This window comes from Topomyia yanbarensis, chromosome 2 (assembly GCF_030247195.1).
Source record: "Topomyia yanbarensis strain Yona2022 chromosome 2, ASM3024719v1, whole genome shotgun sequence".
NCBI classification, from domain to species: domain Eukaryota; kingdom Metazoa; phylum Arthropoda; class Insecta; order Diptera; family Culicidae; genus Topomyia; species Topomyia yanbarensis.
In genome coordinates, this window is record NC_080671.1 from 197,885,311 (window position 1) to 197,909,056 (window position 23,746).

The window sequence follows — 23,746 nt, forward strand, 5'->3', positions numbered from 1 at the left end:
CGAAAAAATCAATCCAAAAAAGATAACAACGTAGGATATATTGAATATAGATATTTTTTTTTAAAAAATTGGTGGTCTTCCAAATGTAACGAGCTAAAACTTCTTAAGCATTAAAAGAAGAGACTTCGTGTATTCAGCGATGATATTCGTGAATGCAATCTACACAACTTTTCCAACGACGTTAGATAACTTCTTTTACAAAAAAAAGTTGGTTGAAAAATCTCACTTATAGGAAGATTAATCACGAAAATCATAGAAGCAAAAAAAAAAATTCAAAAAAATCATAGAAGCAAAAAAAAAAATTTCAAAAAGTGCTAAATTATTTTGAAAATACACGAGATAAGCCATTATTGTAATATAGAAAGTTTTACATTTTGATAATTCAAAGCTTTTTACTGAACATCTCGAATTTGTAAGAATGAAATTTCAAAAGTTATATTGATGAATTCGCCTTAAGGGCCATCCATAAATAACGTAGCATTTTTTGAGTAATTTTAAACGCCCCCCCCTCCCCCATCGTAGCATTTCGTCACAAACCTCTAAATATTCCCCCATGTTAATTACGTAGCTTGACGGTAACTCTCCCTCCCTGCCCCGTAAAAATTAAAAAAAAAATAAAATACGATATTAGTTATTCCCCTTTAAAAAGGCTACGTAGCCTGACACCCCCCCCCCCGTCGTCACACATCATCACAAAATGCAAAACTCCCCGTCCGCCATATAATGCTACGTTATTTATGGATGATCCCAAAAGGGATCATCAACAAACAACCAGCAATAATGTCGAAGGTATTAAAGATATAGACTTTGCGCCTTCAGCAAAGTTGTTGGCAAAAGCATGTTCTACAACCTTGCCGAAGATATAATTTTAATTTATGCGCTTGCAAGAATGTTAATAAAAAAATCTCGCTTTTAGGGAAATTAATCAGTAAAATAATAACATCATATGAAAGGGCTTATAGTGTCGACAAATTCCTCCGAAGACGCCATTGACCAAAATTTAACGATTTAGGCGTAATTAATAGATCGCACGATTTTGGCAATAAAACACTGCAGAGGTGGGACTCGAACCCGCAACCTTTGGACTTGATTGAAAAAAACCATTTAAAAGTTTGTCGATCGTGTCAGGACTCTTACGACGAATTATGGGAAAAATTGTCTCAGCGATCCGAATTTTTTTATAATTTGGTGTGAAGAATAGATTGGAAAAAAATTGAGACTAAAAAGCGTGTTTCGAAAAACATAAAACGTAAGAATTTTTTTTTTATTTCAAAATTATCACATATAGATGGTAATCACTTTGTACATTACAAATCAAAAACGTGTACCCTATTTTCAACTTATCCTAAAGTTGTATCCTAAAGTAATCAAGTTGAAATTTTTTAAAAAATCTCTTTCACCAAGTTAATTTTCATTGCCCGTTTTACCCCTTTTCTCATTAAAATAGGAACCTAAAATTTTGTTAAAGACTTTCTTAAACACTGAATCGTTGAAAGTTTCTTCGAAATTTGAGCGCACTAACACGAGTAGTGTATTTGTGAAAAACTGGCTCTTTATGAATACGAAAATTTATTGAGTAGGTGATGCACACCCCGCAATACACAAATATTTTTTACTTTACAGATAGTCATGAAAATATACAAATCCACCACCACGACGATTGAAATAATCATTCATCTGACGAGATATGCTTATAGTCCTCATTATTATCTCTGTTGTGCCTTGCTAGATTGGATATCTCTTCACAACTTAGCCGCCGTAGCCAAAATATATATTTATTAGGGGTTAATGAGAAACACAACTGCTTTGCAAAGAATACTAAACATGCTGTTTTCATTTCCTTGCTCCTAATATACACAGAAAATGAATCGTTTTGGTTAGTAGCTCGGCAGTATCGTGTCCACTATCGCCTCACTTATTTTTGTCATTGGGAACAATGAGCTACCGTAGTATTTTCCACAAATTACCTATGGTTATGGTTCGTTCATACATGTGTTGCTTTCTCTATCTCAAATCCGTTTGATTTCATCAAATGAAGAGCAAGAGAGTGACAAAAATCTTTTTCATGCAACATAACTTTCACGAATTCACTGGTCGTCGCTGTTGTTACGGCTACATCCGCTATATACTTTGACACTTGTTTATTTTTTCAGCGATTCAAACCTAGCATGCAGGTCTTGTTCGTATCGCTTAAGGGGTTCGATCACTGTTGAATTAAAAAAGAATCGAATTGTTTTATTGGTCAAAGGTATGCTTTAGAGTCTTGAAAATAATATACTAGAAAAATGGAAAGCGACAATTATAGCTAAATATCGCAGCACCTCGAGCGCGCTTTTCTCGAAACAACAATTTTTGAGCTGGCTGAAAACGTAACTCGAACAAATCATTTTTTATCGCTTGGAAATTTTCACAGTATATTAAAAATTGATTTTTCTAGCGACGCATGTAGGATATATGTTTATACCTTATTTTTAAATACGCAATGCTTCTGTTTTAAAACATTTCAGGCGTTTTTTTACTAAAAAGACGCCATTTCGTGCAAAATCAGCATATTGAAACAAATCCTAAGTACGTTGCTTAATATTGTTATAAGTAATCTAAAAGTTTTTGTTTTGAGCTCAAGGTCAAAAATCAATTCAGATGCTTTCCAAAAAACCGTTCCTAGATGCTGCACTGTCGCCATCTTGTGACAAAATCACGCCACGATTTTTTTTGTACTTCACAACTAATATGATAAATTCCTTTCTACAATATCTCGATTCCTTTCTTTATTACGCCAAGAAAAGTTCCTATAATGTGCCTATTTTTTCGTGCTCTACGGTGGTATAACCCCTTAATTGAATTCACTCGCGCATATCAAAATACCTGGTCATTCTCATAACCGGAGCCCAGGTCTGGGAGGAGCTCGCTACGCTTCTTTGCAATCCGTCGTGGATTTCTTCTGGCTCTTTTCATTTTCACACAAACCAGCCTCTTCAGAAGTCGGAAAATTTTCCATTTTTAAAACGTAGGAGTTTTTCGTGAGAAGTGTAACAACTGTATGATTCATATTACCTAATATAGGTAGCAATTTCAACAGCGTTTTGATAATTTCGGTATGTTTCATATATGTATTATCGGAAAGCATGGTAACTACCATGCTTCTTTTTTTTAATTTCGAATGTCGTTTTCTTATTTACAAACTGTTGTTTAGTAAAATCACATTCTTTACAGTGATTCAACGCAGGGGCGTATGTCCCTACGGTCAAAACCTCTACAATAAAAAATCGGAAAGTGCGATTGATAGTAGCCAACAAAGTGCTACGTAACACCACTAAAACGTTCAATAAAATTAAAATTTTACTTGAAAAATTCTTTGATTATAGCCTTGAATCATGTTTTTGTTTGTGTTTAATTCCGTGAGAAAACATTTCAAGCATACTATTCTAATTTGCCTAGGTATATGCATTCAATATTACACGCTTCTGCCAAGGACATGTTATGGTTTTCTTTTCGGTGAAATATCAACAAAACATATAGGTGGTATCCGGGAAACTACCAACCTGTGTATTTTAGTTCAAATGCAACAAATCCGGAGACAGACTTGTCTAAACATAATTGCATTTTTTTTTGCAGATTCCATGCCCAATTCTATGAAAACAATACATTGCATCGTTTCGTTGTCAGCCAGACTGAAACAGAAAAATAAAGTCTCATTCGGTAAAGGTAGGCTACAGTGAACGGTTCAACAGGTGGGTGGTAACACTTTGCCGGAAAAATAAACACGCCGGAGGTACTTTGGTTGGTTTTATGCTGTTACCTTTCATCGTGTTTCGAGAAGTGAAAAGGTCAAAAGTGCCAGAAGCAGACATCAGGGATGCTTGTTCCGATGAAAACTTTGCAAGTACAAGTTATAAATGCTAATGATATCATATTATTTGAATCCTTTCGCTAATGAGATTACTGTGGTTCTTGGATTTTGCGTGAGTTATTGGGTTCTTCCATAACATCGAAGACTACATATGAAGAAGACTAGAAACATTATGAAGGAATCTGGAAGACAGGGACAGCAGCACCTCTTCCGGGTAAAGGTAGTACTTTCCATCGTGATGTACGCGCACAAATTTACTTTTATATTGAGCTTCCTACATTTGTACAATAGAGGCGCTGTAACCTCTGCTGCTTCTTGTTTATATGAGGGAAAGAAGAATAAGAAGTCAGTCTGCTTGATATGTCTTCGGTAAAATACGTGATAACATACGTTATTTAATTTCATTAAAATTAAATATTATTTTATCGAAAACAGTAATGTAAATTAGTCACGGTTAAGGGATCATATCATCGTCAAGCGGTCAAAATCATACTGATTCTTTACGCGGGGTACAAAATATGGTTTCTATGTTGATGGCAAACTTTTTTTTGTTTTGAATACTTAATTATAAACATGCAAAATTTTTATTCGTTTGGGAGATATGATCGTGCAAAGTTTACATGTTTTTTTCTGTTAGCGTCCCGGATTGCAAGAGAACGGCTTGATCGTGATAGTGATATCAAATTAAAGATAATTTCATGCCTTTCAATGTGAACCAAAAACAGAAAAATGATATTTCTGCGATTTTGGCTTAGAGTAATGAAGAATCTTTATTGTTTTATGCTTTGTTTTTGTTCTCTTGCAATCCGGGAAGCCAACTGAAAAAGTATATGCTTTAATATCTCCCAAATATTCGAATATATTTTAACGGACAAAATAAGGGATTAATAATAGAATATTCAAGATAAAAAAAATAGTTTAAGCAATTAACATGGAAACATTTTTTTTTAACCACTCACAAATATTCAGTATGCTTTTATTTATATGATAGTCCTAGCTTAATGGAATAATTATCGAAATCTTATTATAGAGGATTTAACCATTTCCTGCCCATGTAGTAGAACTGAAATTAATGCTAGCATTAGTCTAGGTAGTCTTTGCTAAAGTAGTACTCTCAGCGAAAAATAAAATTTCAATAGGGTAATAAGCCTATTTTGTTACTCGATCACTTAGACTGTCTTCGACTACCTTTTCTATGCATTGTATTGAGCATTGGAAGATAAGAAATGAGTATCGTCATCGGGGGTTACTTTATGCCAAAAATAGAACGCTTTGTACATTACACTCGAAAACTGCGAGCACGCAGCTTCAAATTTGAAACTGTTTGATGTTTTGCATATGACAGAAGTACCACCAAAGTCAGTGAAAAGAACTTTTGGGAAAATCAAGATTGAACATGAGATATAAAGAACTAAAAATTGGGGTAAAGTCGCCCTACAGGAGGGCTACTTTACGCCAAAAAGTTTTTTTTCAAAATCATTTTAACTTCTTGATTTATCGTTATGGATTATGCTCGTTATTAATATGTGAATGCAAATGAATGTCGTGCTCGTAAAGATAAAAGGGTATGCCAAGAACTGCGTACCACGCATCCAATAACCTTGTTTTGAAGAGTCAATAAGTTCTGCAATGAAAAACAACAAACCGAGAAAAAACGCTCTTCATGATATAGTTTTTCATTGAGCCTTATGAATTAGACAACCTTGTTTTAGTATTTTTCTAAAAGTAGTTTTAATTGTGTTCCGAAGCGCAAAGGCTTTTCCAACAGAAACACAAATGGTACTGTTATATTTAATGGTCAGGTCAGTTCATCCATCTTTAATGAGATATCCATTTCCAATATACTGAGGACCTTTTTGCCTTTCTCACATAAAGAAAGGCTATGCAATCACTGTAAAAATCGACTTTTGTTTAGTAAGGTTTTAACCATAAGGTCATTCGCCTATACTACAGAACTATTCCCCGCTGCCCTTTCTGTCATTCCACGACAAATTGCTTCAATACACTTAGTTTAATTACTTCCAGAAACGATGGGTATTTTATATGTTTGTTCCATTGCAACTACACTATTCAACTTGTAAATTATCGATTACTGTTATTTTTCAAAACAGTCAAACTAGTACGCTAATAAAAATCTGCTTGGAATTAGAATCCCAAATCCCAAAATAATAGTAAATTTTAGATCAAATATACAGATTGTGTAATATAGACTTAAGTAAAGCTTGGCGTAAAGTAGCCCCAATTTAGGATAAAAAGGACATATGGTCACCAATTACCAAACAAACAAAAATACGGACAAAAAGCACAAACATAAATAATTGCATTACATTGCCAGGCTCATTTCACGTAATCTATATCCTATAATCATTTGACTCCTATATCACACTTTCCCAAGAGAATTCAAGTTACAATATTTTATATTTCAGCTTCATCGCCTACTAGGATTACTTGCAAGCATTTTTTTAATTCAATATCCATTTGTTATATTTGTGTTGAACCAGCGAATAATACTATGTTTTACTTTTGTCAAAATATAACGTTAAATTTGAACTAGAAGCTCATGTATAATTCTTTAATTTTGGCGTAAAGTAGCCCCCTTGGCGTATAGTAACCCCTGATGACGGTAACTATAATCAATCACACTAAAAGTTAAAGTGTGGTATTTTACTGTTTCAGTAACATTGATTTATTTATAAAACGACTTTAGATCTGCTATTCTTCCGCAAGCCTCCACGTGAGCACTAATGACATTTAGTTTTTAGACCGGTGTCGACTGTGTTCGAACGTACCACGACTGGCTTAGAAGATGAGTGTCATACCTTCTCTACCGCCACACCAAGATCATCAGTGTCGGCAAGAACTATATTGTAGAGTTAAAATCGCAAAATCTTTCTCAATTCTGTTAAAATAAATAGTGCAGCGTTCAGTTGTGCAGGCAAGACTAACTTTTATAGGCAATATTCACACGGCCGGCTATTTGGAGCTCAAATTGCCTTTTTTAAGAAAACATAGGTTATTCTCGGTAGCCGGCTTCCCAGAGTTTTAGAAACTGGAAAACTAATTAATATCTATTCTTTCCCAATTGACCGTATACTCAAGACGAACTAAACAACTGGATAACAAACTATAAATTACTGGTCGCAACGCTTGCATGGAACTAATTCTAGACGTTATATTCTGCAAATCTCCTACATCTCCTCCATAGATGGTACAATCTATGGAATCGTCTGATGAATCGCCGACCTTCCATTAAGTTGGTCAACACTTTCAGTCTACCCTATCTTGTATCTTTTGCCGTGAACAATGGAGATGGAGACGGCCCGCAGTGGTGGCTATCATGTTATTAAGGGTTTAATATAGGTCGGTCTTGCTTCCCATTGCCTAATCAACTCCAACATATTGAAGATTGTTTCAATACGTTAATATGTAGAATCAATATTTTCTTGATGACATTGGTTTATTGTTTAAATTTATGCTTTTGCGCGTTAAGGGCACAAAACCTATAACTAAATTAGTTATGAAATTTGCGTTTCGAATTCGTATCATCAGAATCCGACACTCAGGTTAAAAATGAACTTCTTTTCACTCTTTACTAGGGGTTTGCTCAGGAACACAATTAGTGTCTTCTTTTTAGGACCTATCGTCAATCCGGTGCTAGCTTAGTCCTGTCGTTGGGTTAGTGTCGGATTCTGATGAGACGAAGTCAAAACGCAAAATCTATAACTAATTTGATTTATTGTTTATATTCTGCTTGCACAGAGCCCATTATGCGTGAGCTCCGGAAATATTGATATTAAATCAAAAATTGTTCAATGTATTGACATTGTATTGTGGATGTTTCACGAAATAAGAATGTTGTTAATAAAATATGGAATGAATATGTTCTAGAAAGCATTAAGCGGCCCACAACATTGCGTTCAGTTCAAATAAACGACTAATAAACGGATATATGTTTGTAGACTTTTTGTTGTGATCTAATTAACCTTTCAATATTGGGGCCGCTTTTCAGAATACTAGTTTTTAAACATTAGTGACTTTCATAGTAAGGGTGGGTGAACGGAGAACAGTGAGTCTAGTTATGTACGGTATGTAAACTAGGTTCGATGGCGGATCCAAGACATAGTGCCTCGATCATATTTTCGTTGGTTTTGATATATTTTTCTTTATGAAAATCCAGTTAGCAAATTTTCTATTGCGATTATAGGTATGTTCACCTGTTAAAACATGTTTAGATATGGCTAAGGAACAAGCTTTGATGATATCTGGGCATGTAGAGCCTATTAATTCAGAGTGTAAATGATCTTCCTATGGAAACATAGCAAAAGCACTATTTTTGATTGGAGACACCTCTAAATCATGTCCAAATTAAGCCATTTTTGGTGAAAGTGTGAATTTAAGCACACCTAGAACAAAAATTTGAGCTGACCGATATACATTTCAAAACTTTTTCAAAATGTGGAGAGGTCTAATATACATTTGGAACAACATCAGATGTTGTTTCAAACTGTGCTCTACTCCTATTCGACAGCTCTCACAACGCCATCCATATTACGGCTTGGTAAGGCCAAACTGGTGTCGAGGGGGATCAATTAAGGTTGTCTGACGTATTCTTGATTTCGAAAAAGTTATCACGTCTTTAAATATCGGAAAAATTACGTCTTTACATAACGAAAAATTTATTACGTCTTTAAATATCAGAAAACTAATTTTCCGAAAATTTTTCAAGCGTGGCGTTTGAAAAGTCGAAATTCTCAGCCCATCTCGGGCAGGGCCGTCTTAAGGGAGCATGAGCGGAATATCAACATTTTGTGAAGGTATAACTCCGCCGCAGATTTGTCTGTAACAAATCCGGGTGCCCCGAAACATGACCGAATGTTTTCTAGATTTCTAGGTTACTTGATCTTGGGCCGCTATTCTCCAGTCTTCTTTAAAGCTGGTGCATCTTCCTTGATTTTCTCGCTCTCTAGCAGTTACTATGTATTTTGTCTCGTCAGATTTTCGTAACCTGACCTGGCAATAATACCTCTTCCACCGCTCTGCGATCATCGCCAATAATGTCGATATCATCCATGAAGTCAAGAAGCATGTGAGATCTCGTGATGATGATTCCATTCCTTTGTGCATCAGATCGCCATATCGCACCTTCAAGCGCCATGTTGAACAATAGACTAAACTATTCTATTCAAGATACTGTAATGCAGACAAGTTTTCTATTGGGAAACTGAGCGCAAAATTAAATTTCCATAGGCACCAGTTGGACCATCTTTCGAAAGATTTCATTATACATCAACACCTTAATGAGCGAATGATCGTTCCATAAGGCGGGGTAACATTGATTACTTTTTGAAAAATCTGTCTGACAACTTTTTTGAAATATAGTAGTCGTTATTCTGCCTTTTTAAATCAAGTAATGGCAACAGAAGATTAAAATGTTCAAATTGTAAAGCTATAAGATAAACAAAATATGTTGCATTTTCTTAGACTCGTACAGTTGCCGGACGTATGTGCGATTTTTCTGAAGTTTGTATAAAATATTCGGAATTTGTAATAAAAATCGAAAGCAATAAGACGTCTCTGGATATTGCAGGATCTCTAAGATTTTCTGATAAATTTTTCCACTTCCTTGAGGACGATGTCATTAACAATTCTTCTCAGAACAGGATTCCGTATTGTTTTCTATTCCTTATATTTTTGGTTGAAAATCGTATAATTAATTATATTTACAAAGACTATTTGATTTCAAATATAAATTATGACAACATATAAGCTTATATAAACCATTGTTTCGTGTCACACCTTAATCCTTGAACCATGCCAATATGTTGAATACTTTTTTAATCACTAGCACAAGAGGTATGGAGAAAAACGCTGCATTTGTCTATATCTGTAAGTCATACGAGCCTCCATTGAAGCCGTTAGGCGTGCTTGATCCGAATCTCATCCATTTTATTCAAAACATTGTGGCTCTTAGAATATAATGAAGCCTTACATGTATGTACATTATGTACATAATATTGAAAATCTACTAGGAAAAAACTTTTTATCATTTTTATTACCTTCATAGTTCCTAAAACCTTGTTTGATGTTAGGAAAATTTACAAAATCTAAATTTTATAGGTTATCTTGAAGTCAGTAATACTTCTCTGATACTTTAGGAACATACCGTGCATAAAAGCATGCAAAAGCTTTCGGTTAGACTTTCCCAATTTTGTTAGTTTTACTTCATTGAAGTTTACTGTGAGTTTGTAAAACTTGCAGACACTCCTTGATGTTTGAAAGATCTTCCAAAATTCTTTTAAATATTCTTGAAGCTTCGTGAACTTTTCAGAGATTCTAAAGATTTCATTCAAGGTTGAAAAATTTTTTGTTCGCAGAGTTCGCAGAATTACCTCGAGTTTGGTAAAATATGCGTGAACATCGTGAACACTCTGTTGTTTATAGAAATTGTTTGAGCGCATAGAAATTCTCTGAAGTTTGAAGTAATTTCCTAAATTTTATGCAACCTTCGAAGTGTCAACCTTAAAGATAATTATTCTCTGAAGGTTGACAAACAAACTATAAATGCTCAGAATTTCTTACAAATTGTCTAAAGTTCTACGGATCTCCTTGTTAGTTAGCAAGCTTCCGAAGCTTATAAGACTTTTAAGATACTTGTAGGACGTCCTTAAAGCTTGCAGGATTCTTTTCTAACTTCATAAATTTTCATGATACATTTGGTCGATGTTAGGTCAGACCTGACTAAATGACAATTTATTGATTTCGAGAAAAACGAGTTTAAAGTTTGAATCGCAGCACCCTTTACGTTAAATTTGGAAATTAATTTTCGCCATAATTCTAGCTTATTGTTATATAACTCAAATCTGGTAAAAGTCGAATGTAGCTGAAGAAATTCTTTATCAAGTGCTATCATTATCTCATTTTTTTATGTTTTGCGACTTAGTCCGGTCTGAATTAACACAGACCATTTGTGGTTTACTTAAACTTTGGAATACTTTGTTGGAGTTTGCAGAACTACTCTGAGTAGCACAGAACTCTTGACATAACCTTCCTAAAGCATGCAGAAGTAACACGAAACCCGTAAAACTTCTATACAATGTGTCGCATTTTGTTGAAGTTTACAAAATCAAACGAAAAAAAAAATTGGTAGGTGTACGTACTATCGAGGGTACGTACTATCGAGGGTACGTACTAACGAGGGTACGTACTATCGAGGTATACCTGTACCAAGAAACAATTGCATATACTAAATATACCAATAATATAAGTTACCTAAAGCTTCTTATAATAGGAATGCCGCTGCTCAAATTGCAAATTTACGAACATTGACAAAAAAAGATAAAATAAAATCATTTAACTAAAATGGATGGCATCATATTCCTATTTTGGGGATTGCAGGCATTTATTTTTTTTCAGAAAGCACATGATCTTACTATAAATTCTGTATAACATTCGCACCACCACGCATCTTCTGTGCGGTTAACCATTGTTTTATTCCTTTCAATTTGGATGATCCGTTATGTCCGCCTGAGACATTATCGGACCACAAGTGGTGGGAGGAAACAGAGAGGAAACCGCCACGAGTAAAATGTTCAAATCCCCAGGCGACATTCTTCGCACGCCTCGGATTTAATTACAGCTCTGCCGATCCAATAATGCAGTGAAATGAGGATGTACTTTCGCAAATTATTAAGTTTAGCTTATAAATAGCACATTCGGACCTCTGGTCTGTTGGCAACCGACAACGTTTTCTGTAAGAGATGTAAGCGCTTATCAAGAGCAAGCGTGGTTCACATAAGCATTGTGCTGAGTTCGTGATGTGCCCTGGTATAATATGTATCAAATTCGGTGCTACAAATTAAAATTAGCAACATTTTATTCACGTGTTGAGATCCCCAAGGATTCATGTTTCGCTACCTTTCATTCTTTGAAGTAATGTTAACCTTTCGTATTTCTAAGCGGTTATTTTTCAATCTAGGGTGATTGTGTTCTTTTTAATCTTTTTAGTCAGGGTACCACACAATTTCATTGATTAGTGAGATTACAATCAACGTAAGGTGTTTATATCGATATCAATGTATGTAATTCGTTCCCAGGAAATAAAAAGGTACCCCACCTGCCTCCCCCACCCTATTAATTCTACTCATTTGAACTGATTAATTAGTGTGGCGTGTTCTCAGTTCGAACTGAACGAGAAGAGAGTGATTCGAATTTCAGTTTCACTCAAACACAAGTTTAACTCATTTTTAAAGTGAAATTTACTGTACTACTTCTGACAACAAAGGGTATAACGATTTTTATTGATTAAATGCCAAGTAATCTTTGAAATTGTGCGGCACCTTTACTGATGAGACAAATAAGGGAGCATTGACCCTAGATTAACGAAAATTGTGTTTGCGCGGGACAAAAATTTCGATTAGGTACCTCGTTTTTCATCTTGTCATTTGAGCAAAAGCGTTTAATAGAGATAGCAGACACTGCTCTATCTAATGTGTTCAAATTAGAAGAGTGAATTATTAAACAGTTACCCTATAATATAACACTTTAACGAATCATCTCCACGGTATTTGATTGTTGATTTGTTCACTTCATGCTGGATCGAACAGATCCTTATTTTTTGCTAGCCCACTAATCGAATGTTGCAATTTTCTCACACGTGTGTGTTATGTTTGACAACCGTTGATGTTTTAAGGCATGTTACTGCATTTTCAAAACTTATACATACCGTACATGTGACGAACGATGAATTCGACACGCTGATCCCACGAGTAACTCATTTTGAATTGATTTTAATTGAGGTTCTACTTGAACTAACTGTGATCAAAAGAAGAGAACGATAAAAACATTCATTAGATCTTATAGTTGACATATTTCTTCGTTAATCAGCACAATAATTCACACATAGGAACACCATGCAAAGTCTTCTCCAACAATGATAAAACTATCATTTTGTCACTGCTGGCAAACGTCCGTTTGGATTTGAAAATTCAGTCTTTCATCGCGGAATAATAAATGTCCCCGCCAAAACCACCTGCATTTTATTCTTATGAAAGAAAACTCAATTACTACGGCGCTGGCTGTTGAAACTATTATAACCTTTCACACAATCCTTGGATATTAGTTAGCACACAGGACACAGCAAACGGTTACAAACAGCATAGAAAAGCACTCCAACTGCAGTCACTTCACGCAGCAAAGTTTGACAGCATATGCTAGAAGAGACTATTACTTGTCTAAACCAACTCCCGTCGAAGACTAAAACAATCTCGAGTGTTGGGATTCGTGGTGCTCTTTTTTAAAAACTTTGTTGGGGTACTAACTGATAAAAAAATGGTACGGACCGACCCGAAATAGGCATCGAGCGCGGCGACTAGGAAAACGATCGCTACCGGCCGAGTGTGCGCACTGCATCAGACCAAACCACCGCGCGAATCTACTGGTCGGCCGCGCGTAGCTACGATAGCACAACAGGTGTCCACCAAGAGCACATGGCTGAACATCGAGTTAGTCACATTGCGAAGTGCAGGTATGAAAATTAAACTCATCAACTAGGAAGCATGGTCCGCAGATGTCAGTTATTGAGAATGGTATAATATTTTAAATTGTAGACCCTATCGATTGACCTTTTTTTACCTACCTGTCCAGCTAGAATGTCAGCATATTGATAGGCTCGACATAACGTGTCGTATCATTACCAAATATAATTATTTTAAATCTATAGTCAATTATATATTCAAAGTCCCTATTAATTTTCTTACTAATGCCTGAATAAGCTGCCAGCTGATTGTACTCCCATAGGAACACTTCAACTAGTCCTCCAACAATTACAAATGATGCCTACTCCAGTTCAGTAAGGCTAATGAATACCTACAACCATATAATGAGTAAGTAAGTTCAATACAATAAATAGCTAAATAAAAATAAAATAAAAGAAACTAGAGAATAGCTGATGTAGTGAATCAATAATTGTTTCAATTGATTAAATAAAAATAACAGCACATCGTGTCAAACCCACATTTGAAGAATGCCCAAATATGTTTGGATAAGGGAAATTTTTATTAAAAGAGAATGAAAATTTGTGTGTTCTTTGGGAGTTTTATATAGCTAAATAATAACGGATAAATTCCAACTTTTGCTTGAAATATTTATTACTATAACCGGAGGAAAAGAGTTGAAAAATTGTTCTGAGAAAAATATATGTAAAAAAGACATATAGCAATAATTCGTTTTCATCAACAGTTTTTATGGTTGATAAAACGGGAAGTTGATCGAATTAAAAAAAAACTACATTCACAAAGCAGTCTCTATTGTTTGATTGCCGAAAATATGAGCGTGAAACGCTAAATTTGGCGGGCTTTTCCTATTGCTGATTGCTTCATTTTCAAACATCGGATCTATCGGAAACATTACAGATAGAAACATCGTAGCTTACACCGCAGTTCAGTTTTTATTAATTTCGATTATAGATCTTTTAACTGAAGGGTCATTCGCCTATTTTTTCGGGTTAGAAAAATATCTAACCCTATGTGCGAGGTTTGGTATCAAACTTAGGTGCGCTGCGAACAAGACAATCGATTTACCAACTGCGGCAAAGTATATTGTAAACAAGGTGTAATGGCTAATCCAAAGGAAATTATAAGAGAGTGCATGCTGCTGTCAACAATGGTGATTCATTGTCTCTTTCTTGCATATGATAGGCCCATTAGTTTGAATTTTATTGCACCGGATACACACGTGTCAAAGTAATAATAGAGCGAGTTCACATGTTTCAGTCAGTGAATACATGGAGACTGTAGTGCTTTTCTCCCTCTAGTAATTATAATCTCCTTTGGTAATCTCCTTAAAAGTGTGACAATAATTAATAATTTCTAATTAATTGTAAAATTGTGGGTTAGCTTCCCGGTCACATGTATCCAGTGAAAGAGAAACGAACACTACGCACAAAATGTAAATTTTAGCGCTTGTCATAAACAAGAAAACTTTCGACAGGCAAAATCAATCAAGGTAAGCGACGCTTAAATGAACAAAAAAAATTGTGTGTGTTATGAATGCAAGTGTGTTATCGGCGCATGATTTCAATCGTATGTTGGGAATAGAGCATGGGCCAGAATAAAATCAGTTGATTTAAAGTAAAAATTAGGTATATGGTTAAATACTGTGGCTGAAGTTCTTTCGTGAAAAATTTTTCCGAGTCATTTGCTTTGATTTGAAGGAACAGTCAGACAGTTTCCAGTTAAATACCCGGGCCCGTGGTGGGGTCATAGGTGGTGGATAATGCTTAATCGCGATAGCAACTAGTTGTGATTCGCGACCCGAACCAGCAGCGGAGGCTGACTGCGGGTGTGGTAGGACGAGGTAGTGGGCCCTATACGTTCTAGGCCTAAATACCACATGCCCTAAAGCAGACCTGACAAGGCGAGCCAGCGCCGTCTTTAAATGAGCGCTTAGCCCAAATCCCTCTCCTTCGGTTATCCTTCCTTCCTTCTGCGGCTGTTCGCCCATCTAAATATGGAAGCTGTCCTTCAATGTCAGCTTCTTTCACCGAACAGCCTAGATAAGCCGTGTAGTGTCGGTAGTGGTTGTTTCAACCGGCTAAGAATTACACTACAGACTACCTGTTCCAGTGGTAAAAATCCACCAAACAGGGAACCCCAATTCCATAGTGTCATGCGACCCGTGCTATGGGTAATATTTTTGAGGGGGTTTAAAACATTCTCAATGGCGAACGGAGCATGGGAACGTTCACTCTACACACCGAAGTTTTTTCACCGATGATCCACTTAATTTTGCCGAATTTTTGTTGGCTGGGGGTTTGCTGAGACTCGACTGATGGTAGTTCGGTGAAATTTTGTTGAGTTTCGATTATCAAATTTCGATATGTACAGATGAACCTGCACAGAGGCCGTGTGGTACCCGGCCTAGAATTGAGCCACTGGAGTCTTGCTCCCATGTCGTAGGAGGCGACTGAAAGTAGGAAGTCAAGGTGTAGCTCCGTACTGTTACCGTTCGTAACATTTAATTAAAATAATAAATACAGCTTTTGTAAACTAAAAATCCCTAAAATAAAACTATATATTAGAGTAAAATTTATTTTAAGTATTACTAAATTAAAACTATCGATAATTATCTCCAACGAATTATAAGAAATATAACGGCCAATTTGAACACGCAACACAGCTTAGGTACTAAGTAAGGTATAGTACACACTACACTACAATAGAAACTGCTCGATAAAAAGTAACGCCTGAGACAGTTCAGTGGATGATAAGAAAAATGATAGGGACAGGCGGAAAATGAGTAACGGAGGCCGAGTACTACCGGTTTAGGCCCAAGATGGTCTTTTTCTAACCGAATCTTATAAGAAGCAGTCGACGTAAAGTTAATCGGAAAGATACAAGTGAACTTTAATTGTATCCAAGTAATTATTGTACAGTTTTATAGCACAGGTTGTTATAACTACCAATAGCCAGGAAATTGTGATAATTGCATTTAATTAATTGCAATAGCGAATCAGGTATGCTTAAATAATCCAGCAACTTTACCTTATCATGGCGATTAAAATTGTAAAGCCATAAATCTAAACTGTTCGTTCATCCGCTTATGTGTCCCATTAGGACCCGTAAATTGTTCCCTAGACAAACCGCTAATCCGTCGAAATCACCAAGTCCGGCTCGGACTGCGAGGCACGAAGGTGGCCTTAACGAACGCCCCAACGGTACACGTGCTTGAAGCGAACGGTTGTCGAACCTTCAGAACCGTACCCGACGCCCAGCATAGCAAGAAGGTAAACTGTACAACTATCGCTCACCCACTAATCGTCGTCTCCCAGAACCAACTCATCAGTCGAAGTGGCCATCAAATATCGTCCCACGAAACGGTACCGAAACCGTGATAGTCACCGAACCGGAAGGCTATCAGAGAGCAGACGCCGACCGGCTTCCAGCACATTAAAATTTACTGACACACACACAGGTAGTAAAGAAATGTATTTAATAAAATTAGGATATTGTAATCAGATCTTTGCTTACACACAACATATATCCGTGAGTCCCTGATTAGCTAATTCCGTTGAATAAAGCCGACCTTGAGATATAGAGTCTCCAGCTCGAGCTAGGGCAGTTAAGAGGTCGTTGTATGACCCACCCTCACGTGACCTGCCGTGGCTTGACCAGTAGGTCGAGGGCTTAGAGAAAACCCACGCGGTCCTTCCGACTGCCACCCTAACAGTGCCGAGGACTTAATGACTGGAGGGTCTAAAATATGCCAGTCGCGCACGGAGCATTTTGGGTTTTGCCCTTACTGTGTTATGCGAATCTCTGACGCAGTGGACCATTATTTTCTTCGCAAATTGTGGGAATCAAATGATCATGTCCCATTTACACCTGATATGGCTCGCTATATGCGTTAACATCCCAACTCGCTTGGTGTCCTCTAGTTGTCGTGCAATTTATGTTGGAGATGAAATGTACAGTTCTCTAATCAACAATGGTTAGAATAGCACAAATCAATCTTCAACATAAACGTACAGCAACTATGAATTTATCTCGACTCATGCAGGAAGGTAAAGCTTCCATAGCATTGGTTCAAGAACCGTATTTCCATAAAGGAAACTTCTATTTTGAAAAGTTACTTAACACTGCCTTCATTGCTTAAAACAAGACAGGCATGACTAACCCACGTGAAATGCCTCGTGCTTGCATTCTTGCAAATAAGGCTATTGACGCGTGTCTCATATCGGAGCTCACAATTCGCGATATCTGTGTTGTCACAGTTACACTGACTGTCGAAAACGTAGACAAAAAATATATATATTGTTCAACATACCTACCGCATAACGAATCATCTCCTTCTGATGATTTCAAAAGCGTTGTATCATATTGTAGCAGAAATGGGCTTCCGCTCATTATCGGCAGTGATGCGAATGCTCATCACATCATTTGGGGCAGCTCAGACATCAATCTGAGAGGCTAGTACAAATCTCCATATTCTGAATGTGGGAAACCGACCAACTTTTGCGAGGTCTGGAAGGGAGGAGGTGTTAGACATAACACTTTGCTCTGATAGAATTTTGCATGAACTGGGAAATTGGCAGCTTCCAAATGAAACTGAACCGTCTCTATCCAATCATAAATATATATTTTTCGATCATTTTGATGTCACCTTCAATGTGGTGACATATCGTAATCCTAAATCTACAAACTGGGTTCTCTTTTTGGAAAACTTGGCGACTAAATTTCATGGATATTTTCCAACAATTAGTCAACTAGACGACTTAGATGACGTCGTGGATACGACAAACTCATTCTTATTACCATCCTACGAAGAAGCTTGTCCACTTCGTACTGTTAAATCGACTAGGGGAACCCCTTGGTGGAGGGCTGAGCTTGAAAGAATGAAGAAAGTTATGAGAAGAGCTTGGAACCGGCGTCAGCGTGATGATTCCAGGGCTTTCAGGTCAGCTCGCAGTGCATATACGAAATGTCTTAGATCTGCAGAACGGGCTGGCTGGCAAAGCCTATGCACTAATGTTTCTAGTCTGAACGATGCTAGCAGATCAAATAAAATTCTCTCCAAATCGAATGATTTTCAGATGAACTCCTTAGAAACCAGAGATGGTGTTTATGTGACGGACGAAAAAGATGTTCTTAATTTCTCTTCGACACACACTTTCCAGGTTGTATCGATCCGGAGTTGAACAATGTTCACAGATCTCATTCTGGTAATTCGGACTCGTGGGCACGCACATTGGTTTCCACTGAATCGGTCAAGTGGGCAGTTGACAGCTTTGCTCCACACAAATCACCCGGAAAAGATGGAATACTTCCCGTGCTACTGCAAAAGGGATTTGATATTCTTAAACATGTCTTGAAAAAGATTTTGCTTTCCAGTCTTGCTACCGGGTATATCCCGAAAGCATGGCGAGAAATAACTGTTAGATTTATTCCCAAAGGGGGGAGCTCAAGCTATGAAGAAACCAAGAGTTTTAGGCCTACCAGCTTAAGTTCTTTTCTTCTGAAAGCTTTGGAACGGATAATCGATCATCACATCAGGAACGTTAGTTTAGTTGAATATCCACTGCACAAAATGCAACATGTATATCAGTGTGGGAAATCCACGATCACTCTGCTTCACGATGTTGTTTACAACATTGAGAAAGCCTTCTCGCTCAAGCAATCTAGCTTGGGTGTCTTCCTAGATATTGAGGGTGCTTTTGACAATGTGTCCTTCCAGTCTATTCTGGAAGCGACGCGCGGTCATGTATCTGCATGTATCTCGGGTTGGATAAACGCAATGGTTAGTAACCGCATACTTTGCTCGTCACTGCGACAGGCTGAGATACGGAAGTTGAGTATTTGCGGTTGTCCTCAGGGCGGCGTTCTGTCACCTTTGTTATGGAACTTAGTAGCTGACGGCTTGTTGAAGAAACTCAATGAGCTTGGATTTTCAACCTACGGGTTTGCTGACGATTACCAAATACTAATTACTGGATTTTGCATCGGAACAATCTTTGACTTAATGCAACAGGCATTAAGAGCTGTCGAACAGTTGTGTCGACAAGTTAAACTATCAGTTAACCCAAGCCAAACTTCAATGGTTCTTTTCACGAAGAAGCGAATAACAACCGGGGTTCGTCCCTTGCAGTTCGTTGATTCTGAGCTACTGTGTACAGATCAAGTCAAATACATTGGAGTCATATTGGATTCCAAACTGAATTGGTCTGCTCACATTGAGTTCAGAGTCAAGAAAGCGTGCATGGCCTTCGGGCAGTGCAGACGAACTTTTGGAAAGACCTGGGGTCTCAAACCTAAATACATCTATTGGATTTACACGACAATTGTACGTCCAATACTGTCATACGGATGCCTTGTGTGGTGGCAGAGGGGAGAGGTGGTGACAGTACAGTCAAAGCTAAACCATCTGCAAAGAATGGCGCTCATGGCGTTGTCTGGTGCTTTCACCACGACTCCGATTGCTGCTCTTGAGGCACTTCTAAATATAAAACCATTACACATACACCTCAAACAAGAAGCACTATCATGTGCATACAGACTGCAGGTTACTGGGCTTTGGAACAGTAATCATGTTGATCTTGCTACCAGTCATACACGATTGTGGTCACAAATGGTTACATGGAGTGAAGATATTCTTGCTCCCACCCAGCGATATAACACTCACTTGTAGTTTTCCTTACAGGACATTCCATGTGAAGATTCCCTCTCGAGAGGAGTGGTTGTCTGGCTTTATGGAAAGACAACAACAAACGCAAGTGGTCTGTTACACTGACGGTTCTCTGATGGAGGGACGTGCTGGTGCTGGTGTCTACTGTCGTGAAATGAGATTGGAACAATCTCACTCACTAGGTAGATACTGTAGGGGAGACTGAGGAGACTTGATCCCCGGGGAGACTTGATCCCATCATTGTAACTCAAAGGCGGATCAGAATACATTAATCGAATATACTATAAAGTTGCGTAGTTTTATCTAAACATAAATTTCATTAACACAGAAAAAAGAAATTGAGCTTTTGTGTAACCGAATTTTTACCGATTTAAAAAAAAATCTCAGAAGAACTGAAGAAGATTTATTTTTCAAATTTTCAAACTTTTATAAAATTGATAAAATCACCCACTACATACTCTACTTTTGCATACAGAATTACAGGAGAATGTCAATTATATGAATACGTTATGATTGAGCTGATTCTTTTGTTCAACTATATTTTTACTAAAGTTTGCTGAAATAGATGCTATGGGTTCACTTGATCCCTTCAAATTCGTGGAGATTTGATCCCCTTCGCCATACTTCATACACACCACTGAAAATAACCAAATTCACACCAGAACAATTGAAGTCATTGTTGTCATAAAAAAATGTCAAAAATGGACGCTCCATCGTAAAGAAACATAACTGTAATTGTTTACTACAGTATGCGTAGCAACCATTCATCCCACATTTGACGTTCCTCAACCATAATAAAGACAGCTTTCAAATAATTGCACGGAGATTTGGGGAATTCGTAAAAAATCAGGTGAGAGATGCGTAATATGTAGTAACAAAAATAACAATATATAATCATAACAATTTAATCAATACTACAATCCATTTATAAAATTGAATGGGATAATGTACCCGTTTTTGCCCTATTAAGAAGGGTACCACATTATTACTACAATAAATCTTCTGTTTGAGCGCAGCAAAATCTCTAATCGAGTACCCCCATTATCGCAATACCATTTGAGTCAATGCGTTGAGCAAAGATGGCAGACGCTGCTCTAACCAAAGGCTTCAGATGGGTAGGATGATAGTAGAAACAGGGCAAAAATAGGCTTATTACCCTACATGCTCTTTTAAACACGTTTTCATAAAGGAATTAAGTGTTCCCAAATTAGGGATCGAGTCTCCACTAATCTAAGAATTTTCCATTTTTTGTTTTTTTTCCAGAAATGCTCATAGCTCATGTCCAGTATAATATTTCCATGTAATTTTTTTATGATTATTAGTCATCCCTAGAAACAATATAAAACTACAAAAAATACATAGTTTTTTATCATTCCACGGGGTTGGACTGAAAAATAAAAAAGGGGATCAAGTCTCCTCAGTCTCCCCTACTGTATTCCAAGCAGAAATCTTTGCGATTATGTGCGGGGTGCATTCGGCCCTTCAACTGAGTTTGTCCGGCAGAGTTATAAACTTCTGCCCCGATAGTCAGGCTGCAATCAAGGCCCTTAGCTCAGACAAATCCCGGTCCAAACTAGTGATCGCGTGCCGAACCCAAATCGAAGAACTAAGCATTGTCAACACTATCTACCTTGTCTGGGTGCCCGGACATTGCGGTATTACTGGAAAGGGACCATTCATAAATTACGTAACGCTTTTAGGGGGGAGGGGGTACGACATGTTGTGACAAATTGTGACATAGGGGGGAGGGGGTGTTAACTAGATCGTTACGTAACATGTGTTCATCGAAGAAAAAAAAAATTCTTAGAATTTGTTACGTAACAGGGGAGGGGGGGATGGAAAATTTTGTGACAATTTGTTACATAGAGGGAGGGGGGAGTCAATTTTGCGCTATTTTTGCGTTACGTAATTTATGAATGGTCCCAAATGAATGGCCTGACGAATTGGCCAGGGCAGGTTCAGCGATTGACTTCGTTGGTCCTGAGCCCGCGCTGCCAATTTCGACAAGTTGGATAACGGAAAAAATACGGTCCTGGGCTTCGTCCGAGTACCGCAATCTACAAACGTGTCGCCAAACAAAGGCGTTTCTAGAACAACCATGCCCAGTGGTTTCGAAAAATCTCTTACATTTTCGAAGCTCCACTGCGGCATGCTGACCAGGGCTTTAACCGGCCACTGCAAACTCAATTATCACATGGCAACTATTCAGCGCGCTGAGTCTTTTTCATGTGATCTTTGTGAATCCGACTACGGAACCTCATATCATCTGATATGCAACTGTCCAGCGGTAGCGCAATTGTGATTTCGAGTCTTCAGCCGTCCTTATATAGACGAAACCATGTTTGGACGACTGAAACTCAGAGACATACTAAAGTTTCTTATCCAATGTGGTGAAGAGGTTTAGGCTTATTCGCAGGCAAGTTGAACTAGTTGTGAGTTTAACTTACCTGTTGTTTATTTTTGTTTTGTGCTGTTATTTTTCCCACCCTTCCAATTCTACTTCCCCACACCTCCTTGTCCTTTCCTTCCGCTCAGGAAATGATGAAAACACACGGCAAGGCACAAATCCCCGACTATGTACGGGGAACGTTCCATTTGAGCCAATATATTCTGATTCCTGATTCCTGATTCCAGTTCTTGAGCATGAAGCGCTGTTATACTACGTTCACACTACGAGTTAAAACGTGTTTTAACGCTATCTTGATGATATTTTTCTTGTTGCTAATTATTATAACATGTTTCAACTCTGTAGTGTGAACATGGTATTAATAGGGAACGAAAACTCGTTTAGACTGTATCTGGCGCGAATCCTGAAAGGTATTGTCGTTACCGGGACGTCATTTCGAAACGACGTGTCTTACTTTCCTTCTGAGATCTGCCATCCTACTTCATTCTATTACGATTTCTCAAAAAATAGAATTTCATTGTTAAATAAAACTAACAGGATTCTTCAAAAAAGAAACGGAAATGAACGGAAACAAAGTTCTAAATAAAACAGAGTCTAAGAAATAATATATGTTACTAATTGTCAAACTAATTTAATAATTAATCTAGCTCTATACTTCCCATGACCGCATATTCGTCTCATTTTCTATGGGATTTCCTATCTTTATAGCATTGACTTGCGATCATAGACAGTATAGAGTTCCAATAAACCCATTAAATTTGAAAAATGTTTTTTCTTCAAATGTAAAAAAACCTTTGGAATTAAGCTGCAGCTTACTTCATCTTCTAACCATTTAGTGTAATATATGATTTACGACTGCAGTTCTTATCCCTTTAAACGATGTGCTGTTACCTTTTCTCGTGCGCCGTTTATTAATTGAAAGTCGTGGTAGGTTGTTAGCACCCTATTTACTAAGAATGGAAAAATATGAATGAAAAGCATCAGGATTAAACGAGAAAAGGAAATTTATTCATTTCATTTACCATCAAAGGAGGTTTGAATATTGTGCTTCTGATGAAGAATGATCATCAGAAGCAAAATATGTGTATGTGAAAAACTGGTGCGAATATTACGCATTGCTAATGGATTGACGGGTCGCATTCATTGCAATTGAGTGAGTTTCAGGCACTCCATAGTTTAACTAAAGCTTCAGACAAATCAGACAGAAGTCCACGATAGCACGTAGCCAAAGAGAGGGGGAGGGGTTGGAGATAACCCCGCTCTTCGACTAAATTTTCTGAAAAAGTTATAACTGATCACAAATCAAAAGAAAT

The 23,746-nt window shown here is 37.3% G+C and overlaps 1 protein-coding gene across 2 annotated transcripts in view; it reads right to left on the minus strand.

Moving 5' to 3' along the window:
• The window catches only part of LOC131682611 (sarcoplasmic calcium-binding protein 1), a 57,019-nt gene extending 43,839 nt beyond the window's left edge, over positions 1 to 13,180 (minus strand). The window contains exons 1-2 of one of the 2 annotated variants that reach the window (XM_058964226.1): positions 13,077 to 13,180; positions 12,573 to 12,661 (exon numbers count right to left, since the gene is read on the minus strand). In XM_058964226.1, the coding sequence (XP_058820209.1) occupies positions 12,573 to 12,624 (52 nt within the window). In that variant the 5' untranslated portion in view covers positions 12,625 to 12,661; positions 13,077 to 13,180. Of the gene's footprint in view, positions 1 to 12,572; positions 12,662 to 12,943; positions 12,967 to 13,076 lie in introns of those variants that run through there. The other variant, XM_058964227.1, reaches the window with a different exon arrangement.
• Positions 13,181 to 23,746: the final 10,566 nt, after the last annotated feature.